Source organism: Sinocyclocheilus grahami, unplaced genomic scaffold (assembly GCF_001515645.1).
Source record: "Sinocyclocheilus grahami isolate Dianchi unplaced genomic scaffold, SAMN03320097.WGS_v1.1 scaffold1509.1, whole genome shotgun sequence".
NCBI lineage: Eukaryota > Metazoa > Chordata > Actinopteri > Cypriniformes > Cyprinidae > Sinocyclocheilus > Sinocyclocheilus grahami.
Genome location: NW_015506688.1, coordinates 202,132 through 210,755, shown reverse-complemented (window position 1 = coordinate 210,755; position 8,624 = coordinate 202,132). Strand labels below are relative to the sequence as shown.

Genomic DNA, 8,624 nt, shown 5'->3' with positions numbered 1-8,624 from the left:
CATGAAATAAAAAAATCTTCATCAGTAATCAATGTAATTTAACAAAAAAAATTATAATAATAATCTGATTGTGATTTTGACTGCCTGTTATTGTACTTTTACTCTTGCAGCTTGAAACAATCTACAAAGCAAAATATCTTTCCTTTATTGAAGTGACTGTCTTGCTTTTCAGGTAAATAAGGAATTTATGTGCATTGTGGGTTAAAAAAATAACCATGTAGTAACCTTAAAATAAAGGTAATTTGCTCATGTTGAGGAATCCTATGACATTCTTTTATATTTTCCAGACAAGGGTCAGTAATCACGGAAACACAGCTAGCTTTCAACTCCACACAACCTGTTCCAACTGTTCAAGAGATTTCAGACACCCTCTTTACAGCAGTGATAACAGGAGGTGTCGATCCACTGAACATAACTCCTTATTCGATTTCAGTCAATGGTTCGAGTAAGTTTGCTTGCATTTCAGAAAACATCTTACAAATTCTGAAAGTCTTAGAAAAACTGTGCCTACCACTTTTGCTCAGTAGATCTTGTAAAATGTACAACCTTCATATCACTATGTATACTGACAAACAAAACACAGTGCATTTTGTTTACCTAATTTGTACACCTTTTTTCTTACAGTTATTAACGTGACTACTTCAACTACAGCATCAACAACAACAACAACAACAACAGCAATGACAACAATAACAACACCGACAACAACAACAACAACAACAACAAGACCCTTGACATTTACAAGACCCTTGACATCTACAACTAAAGTGCCTGCAACTACAACTACAAAATCTGTACCCATGTATCTAACAGTTCTTGTGTACCGTTCTTTTGACATATTTATAATTGAACTCAGTAATCAAAGCTCTCAGGCCTTCAAGTCAAGATCGGAGGTTGTCAGATCTCAGGTGAGTTAAAATAAACTTACAAGATTCACAGATGACACACAGAAAATATCTTGTACTTAAGAGAAAAGAATACAGATATTTTAGACCAAAGCCAGACATACTGTATAAAGGGATTTGCTATTATTTAAATTGTTTAGTTTACCATAAATAAGTGACACATTTTGATTCCCCCCCCCCTCATAAAGTAAAAAAGTCCTCAACGGCTATCAATGTAATTTAACAAATAAAAAAGACCATTCTGATTGTGGTTGTGACTGCCTGTTATTGTATGTTACAGCTTGAACCAATCTACAGAGCAAAATATCCTTCCTTTATCAGAGTGATTGTCATAAGTTTCCGGTAAATATGGAATTTATGTGCATTTTGGGTATATATATATATATATATATATATATATGTTAACATATATGTTATTAAGGAATCTTATTTGGCATCCTTCTATTTTTTCCAGTCCTGGGTCAATCATCACAGAAACCCAACTAGTTTTTAACTCCACACAACCAGTTCCAACCGTTCAAGAGATTTCAGACTCCCTCCTGACAGCAGTGGTAACAGGAGGTGTCGATCCACTTAACATAATCCCTTCAACAGTTTCAGTCAATGGTTCAGGTAAGTTTGATTGCATTTCAAAACCTATCTTGCTACATATTCTGAAAGTCTTACAACAACTGTAGCTAGTACTTTGGCTCAATAGATCTTGTGGAATTTCTAACCTTCTATAGCACTAGTCACTAGTTGATAATATGGATATACGATATTGTGTTGTATATGCCATGTAAACCTGAAATTACTTCGTTTTTCAGAGATACTTTGTTGATCTATTTCATGCATCTTTTTCTCACAGTTATAGCTACGACTGTAGCTGCAACTACAACTACAACTGCAGCTGCAACTACAGCTTCAAGTGGATTGAAGATTGAATCCAGTCTGCTCCAAGCAACATGGCTCATTATTATGGCAAAAATATTACATCTTTTCCTATAGATCCCTTAACAATGAATGTGAGTTGCGAGAAATGAAAGGCATGTGCAAGGCACAAATTATATTAGCAAATTATATTATTTTTGTATGTGTATTATGTGTTATTTAGTATTGTAGCACACTCTCGAAATATGGCAATGGCAATATAAACATAAGCCTAAAATTGCATTGATTCTCAGGGCACAATTTGTAATTAAAAATTATATATATTTTTTTATTTATCAGCAGGTTGTTGTAATCAATCAAATAAGGAAAATTCCTATTTCCTCAGTATTTTAAATGTAATGCTTTTGTTCACCTGTCTGCAGGTTAAAGACTATTTATACAGTAATTATCTTTTGTCTAGTATGTGCTAACATTGCAAGACCTTATTCTATCTTATTATAATCAAATAAACATATTTATTAAGTTCATATGGTCCAAAATTGTATGATTGTTAGTATTTACATTTATTTAAAATGTACAAGGGTTTTATATTAAATGAATTAAATAAAGTCTTAATGCAACTTTAACTTGCATAATTATTTCATTGCAAATTCTTTATAGCCTAGTTATCAAAACTGGCATAAATTCAGGATGGTATGATTAATGAGGCCTATTAGATAGTATGCATTAATGAGACCTATTTTGTTCTTTCTTTATAGCAACATGACAAGTAATGAGTTGAGTAAATCAGTGAGTTTCACTAAACTTTAGTTTTTTTTCCTGAAATGTAAATACTGCACACTGACAGCATATCTGACAGCTGGGTGGCTCACATTTTATACCTTACTTTACATAATAATAGCTACTGTATTAATCCACCTTACTAGCAAGTACTGTATATATATTTATATTTTTGAAAAAAAAATATCCAGAGTGGGTTATGGCTAGTAAAAACAATGAAAGTGTCTTTAAACACACACACACACACACACAAAACTGTAATAACCTGCTAACAAACTGCTACGCAAACTGTCATTGCAGAGGTTTTCATCTTCCACTTCAGATATGTAATGCTCGCAAACAATGCAAAGCTTTAAAACATTTTTATTGTGCTAGTCACAAAACAAGTGTGTTGTACACTCACTAATTTAACTGAATGTAATAATCATTTGTCAGATGTCCCTAAAAACTCTACAATGCCTTATGTACTGTATACTGCATAGGGTATTTTAAAATCATCTTTTTGCTGAAAGTGTATGACTTTTTCATATACTGCATGATTACAGATTGACAAATTGCATGCAGTGGGAAAATATCTCCTTCTCGTGCCGTGAAAAAGAAATGTCTCTTGATCTTTGCCAGGTGACATAATTAGAGCACATGACCTCTTTTCTCTATATAATTGCCTGTGTTTGTTCTGGGGTGCAAGGGATGTTTGTCAGAAAGTTTTAATGACCAAAAGTACATTAACCACAAGCAAAATCCTCCTTATGGTTCAGTGTCTTTAATTTTGTGGAATCATCTTACTGTGCGTGTCTGAAACAGACATATAGTACAGTTAAAAATAATTGATGGGATTGTTTGCCCCCATAGCAGTGTGATATGCAAGAGCCATGTTTGCTTTCAAGACAGACGTCAGTTACATTTAATACTAGAAGCTTTTTAATTTCTAGATTTCATGTCTACATGCATGGCTATTACACTGAATAGATGTCTGGGTGACGTTTATGTACAGCACTTTCAAGTACGGTGTTTTTGTGACAGCTTACAGACTCAAACAGTTCATTTCTTTGACTCGTTTCAAGTACTGTGACTTCAATTCAATTCAATTCAATTCAAGTTTATTTGTATAGCGCTTTTTACGATACAAATCGTTGCAAAGCAACTTACAGAAAATTAAGCTTCTACAATATTTAGTAGTAACTTATCAGTGGTGACTGTCAGTTAATGTACATATGGCAGAAATAACTTGACCTTTTCTTTGGCAGGTTTGTTGATTTGTTTGCAGTGAACCACTGACTTGACCAGTCTTGCTTGCTTGTTTGCATAACAGGCTTAACTCGAAACTTATTTTGTGACATGCTTGTGATTTGTGATATGCAACTCACCTTTTATAATATAAAGATAAGTTGTGAGTAGGCTTTTTTTTTTTAATGGAGCATAGCTTTACATCAGTCCTATTTTACTTTATTTTTTACTCATCTTTGCTGTTATAGAGAAGGTGATGTTAGCTATTACCACAAGTAAGCCCACATCTTCATGCGTGTGTACTGAGATGACTGGATTTTACTTTGTCCACGTCTGTTTGTCTTTTGTTTTCATTCATTCATTTGACAAGAGGCTTGTCTTGCATAACAGTTTTGCTTCTTTTAACTATGTACGTCATGTTATTGTGTGTTTCAGAGAATGTGTGAAAAAAATGAAATAAAAGTCTATGCATACATATATCTTTAAGGTGTTAGGAGGTCTTATGTATGAATACCAAAGCATTTCTGTCATAATAGGTCTTAGTATTGTTGAAACAGGTCTTAGGTCAATGCCTAAGGGATTCTACTACTCTGACATTCTTCCGCCTTAACACCTTCTGTATAATTCTAGGTGTTGACAGTCTTTTATAAAATGATCTGCAGAGATTAAAGTGGTAACAATTAAGGGTAAATAAAACGCCCATATTTTCAGAGTGTCACCATGAATGGAATGTCACACGGTCACATTCTTTGCTGTTGAATAACATTGCACAACCTATTTTGTTCGCCCCAGACAATTCAAGGCTGCCTTTATCTCTCTGTGAAGACTGTGAAGTTTTCTGATGAATGGGACTTCAAAGTGAGAATCTTTGTGGTTATTTGTGCTGTACTGTTTTTTTTTTAAGTGAGACTATTAAATGACAGTGAACTGATATAAACTATGGTAGTTAGTAGTTAAATAAGTAGTTAAAGTAGTTAAATTACACAGGTGAAATGGAAAAGTTTTGAATACAAGATTTATTTTCTTTGTACCTGCCTGCAGAACACAATTTAAAGTGATAGTTCACTTTAAAAAATGAAAATTAGGTCATTATTCATTCACCCTCATGTTGTTAAAAACGTGAGAATGAAACCAATGAAAGTCAACTAACCTTCAAAATATATTATTTTGTGCTTCACAGAAAAAAGAAAGTCATACAGGTCTGGAACGCCATGGGGTGAGTAAATGACAGATTTGTGGGTGAACTATATCTTTAAGTGTTTCAATGTCAGTATTACAGGTGCTAATAAGAGCTTATAGAAGATGTATTTTTAGGCAGGTGTTCATCCACTAGCAGTATTTTAAAGCAAATTCATGCCTGCCCTCTGCTGGCCAAATACAAGCTTATCTTTTTAAAAAAAGTCCAAGAGTAGGTCATATGAGGACAGAGAGTAACTGGGACAGCAGGCACAACTCTGTGATTTTGCTATCCCATGAACTGCTGATGTAGCAAGACTTTTATTCTTTCTAATTCCCAATGTTTCTTCTTGCTCAATACAGTGTCCCAGATAACAAGCACTGCATAAAATACCCAGCCATGCTCAAGCTTTTTTTTTTTTTTAAATGTTAAATTAGTTTATGAGAAGTAATACTTAAGGTACAGTAACTTACATTAAATCTACTGAAGTATCAAAAGTGCAAGTAAGTGCGTGGCATAAATAATAACACAGCAGACTAACAGCTATGGAAACTTAGGCAAGTATTATCAAAATACTTTATATAGGTGTTGTGATATGAACAAACAGACAAAAGACAGGTACAAAAGAGACCAAAAAGGTTCAAAAGCTGTCACTAGGGTGGTACTCTTTTTTTTTAAAGTACTAATATATACCAATTGGGTAATAATATGTACACGTTAGGTACTAATATGTACTTTTAAGGTGCTAATAAGGTACTAATATGCACCCTTTAGTGGTAAATAAGGTAGAAAAACGTTTCTTTAAAAAAGGTATCCTCCAAGAGACAGCTTTTTGTACCTTTTTTGTCTGAGAGTGTAGCACATTTGCACAGAATATTTGCAATGATACATTTTCTTCAGAAAAATCTAATCTAGAAAGAGTGTTTCATTGTGAATGTTCGTTCATTGCTGCTTAGCGATAATAGTTTTCTTTTCTTCATTTGTTTTTACCGTTTTCCAAGTCCACTTGCACTGTGCCAATTTTGCCAGTAGAGAGCGCTCCCCGTCAATCGAGCTATCATCAATACTTTACTAAGGGGTGTTCTGTTTTCAAGAATCTGATTATTTAAATTCTTAATTCTCTCTACAAGGCAAACTTGACCCCTTTTTTTGCTACAGTTTCACTACATTTAGACTGAATAATACATAATACAAAAAAAGGCATAAAAATCATCCATTGAGGAAATAAATGATGTGTAACACCTTAAGCATCACTGTACAATTTCTGGAAATAAAGTGAAGGGTGTTCACCTCTACCACACTCAAGGATTCATTTCTTAGACTTGACTGTAATGCGAGGAATGGCTACTACTTCACTTGACTTGATTATCAAAGATGGCACTTCAAATACAATGACTGTGCTTATGCTATTATTATAGCCCACTTACTAGCTATATACTGGCGTCTCGCCGTTTCAACAAACGTTGTTTCTGATTATGAAATATATATATATTAAAAAAGAAGTTTTTTCTTATTATAACCAAACCCATTTCAAGAAGATTCTTTCAAGAGAGTAATTGTCTTTTCAATAAAGTATAATTATAATATAAATACAACTATAATTTTCTTGAAATTTGTAAGCTCATTGATTTTTTTTCAGAAATGTCCAATAGCCCTAACGATTTTAACGAAATAAAACCATATAGACAATAGGTCGCAACTGAAAACAAATTACGTGATGTAAGCACACCAGCAATAGATATCAACCATTAAAGCTTCAGAAGTTCCACTGATTATTATTTTAAACAATTTTTTTTACTTTTGTGAAAACATTTTTTTCTAGCCAAACAAAACACATGTGTTATTATCCTTTTATTTCAAATATTGTTATGCCGATAATTAAAACATACTGTCCGCCTGAATGATTAAAATATATCTATTATTAGAAATGGCTTGGCTACATCAACTGTTACAAATAAAAAAAAATAGCAATTTAGAAAGGGTTCTCTCTCTCTCTATTTCTAATTTATAATGAGTCCCGAGATACTTATCGGCAGAAAAACAACTATGTGAAATATTCTATATAGCTAGTAAATATGCGCGTATCGGCACTACCAGTTCAGTTGTTGAGTATTGGGCTAGTGATGCTTCATTAGTGAGGGCAAACTTTCTCAAAAACGTCAAGGAAGCCAGTGAAACTAAGTGCCAGTATGTGAAGAATGCATAGGTAAACCTAGTGTCTTTTGTGTTGGTCCCTTTTGACATCTCACATGTGCGGTTATCGGGATCAGTTGATGTAGGATCCATAAAAAGATCACGTGCTGATCAATTATTAAACTCATGGGAATCTCTGAGTTTGATGTTGTTTTTGTATAAACTGCTAATGCAATTCCATTTTGTATTTATTACACTAACATTCGTGCAGTAATATCAACAAATTAATACATTGAAACAAATGATTTTTTTTTTATACATTTAAAACAATGTCTGATTGAAATGAAAACATAATCACGGTATGAGAATGACATATAAATTAAAATGTGCAACTATATGGCTTTATCAAGTTTTCAAGTTATCAAGTTATCAAGTAACAGTTTCTATAAATAAGCCTTCCTATAATAAATGGTTGCGCACTCCAGACACTTTAGACGGGCACAATACAAAAGATTTACGAAAAAAAGGCTATGCCTTATCTGTGCATATCAGTGAAGTAACAAACCACAAGTCAGGACGTCACTAAGTGGTATTTAAGAGGCAGCGTCACAGGTGATTAAAGAGAAGTGGAAGAACTGAAGCATAGAATAACTATTGGATCACTGAGACAACAGCGGATTACCGATCAACGTGTTCAGCATAATATACTGCTAAAGGACTGGTAAGAGCACTTTAATTAACTACATATATTTGTCTTAATTATATTTATATTATATAGTTTATTTGCTGAAAATATTGTATATCGGGCATAACAATCAAAGGACTACTAATTAAATTTCACATAATGTAGTAATGTGATAAAATTTTTTTTTTTTTTTTGTCATTTTTTGTCATTTTTGTAGTAGTCTCTGTGTTCTGTTACTGTTAAATGCATTTTATATGAAATTAATGTAGTCAGAACATTTATAATAAGTAATCATTTATCTAGATGTCTAGATTATCTAGATTTGTTTACTGAACCATTTGTGTTTAATATTAAGGAGTCATAATAAAATAGTATTAGTATATACATTTTTTTTTCAGACAGAGTAGATAACTGTTAAATCAAGAGTGCAGTTTTTGCATGGTACTACTGAAACCATGAAAATAATGTTTGTAAAGTTTATTTTATTCTCTTCCACATCTGATGCTGGTAACATCTGACATCTGTTGGATGCAGTGATTGTTTATATATATATATATATATATACAGTGGGTACGGAAAGTATTCAGACCCCCTTAAATTTTTCACTCTTTGTTATATTGCAGCCATTTGCTAAAATCATTTAAGTTCATTTTTTTTCCTCAGTAATGTACACACAGCACCCCATATTGACAGAAAAACACAGAATTGTTGACATTTTTGCAGATTTATTAAAAAAGAAAAACTGAAATATCACATGGTCCTAAGTATTCAGACCCTTTGCTGTGACACTCATATATTTAACTCAGGTGCTGTCCATTTCTTCTGATCATCCTTGAGAGGGTTCTAC

At 32.9% G+C, this 8,624-nt stretch overlaps 2 protein-coding genes across 2 annotated transcripts in view; both read left to right on the top strand.

Moving 5' to 3' along the window:
* The first annotated feature begins 113 nt into the window (after positions 1-113).
* LOC107570822 (mucin-5AC-like) lies at positions 114-2,392 on the top strand. The gene is made up of 6 exons (XM_016257088.1): positions 114-172; positions 288-445; positions 625-908; positions 1,186-1,247; positions 1,360-1,517; positions 1,753-2,392. Exons 3-6 carry the CDS (start codon positions 681-683, stop codon positions 1,890-1,892), a joined length of 588 nt encoding a protein of 195 aa, XP_016112574.1. The 5' UTR covers positions 114-172; positions 288-445; positions 625-680; the 3' UTR covers positions 1,893-2,392.
* A 5,212-nt stretch (positions 2,393-7,604) lies between these two features.
* The window catches only part of LOC107570820 (mucin-5AC-like), a 6,846-nt gene continuing 5,826 nt past the window's right edge, over positions 7,605-8,624 (top strand). The window contains exon 1 of the mRNA XM_016257085.1: positions 7,605-7,813. The gene's annotated coding sequence lies outside the window, so the exon portion shown is untranslated. The remainder of the gene's footprint in view (positions 7,814-8,624) is intronic.

What these genes read in the sequence shown, in the direction of transcription:
- LOC107570822 (XM_016257088.1), top strand. Translation starts at nt 681, where the DNA reads ATGACAACAATAACAACACCGACAACAACAACAACAACAACAACAAGA. An exon ending in CGGAGGTTGTCAGATCTCAG is followed by an intron (nt 909 to 1,185) that starts GTGAGTTAAAAT and finishes TGTATGTTACAG; the next exon opens with CTTGAACCAATCTACAGAGC. An exon ending in AGTTTCAGTCAATGGTTCAG is followed by an intron (nt 1,518 to 1,752) that starts GTAAGTTTGATT and finishes TTTTTCTCACAG; the next exon opens with TTATAGCTACGACTGTAGCT.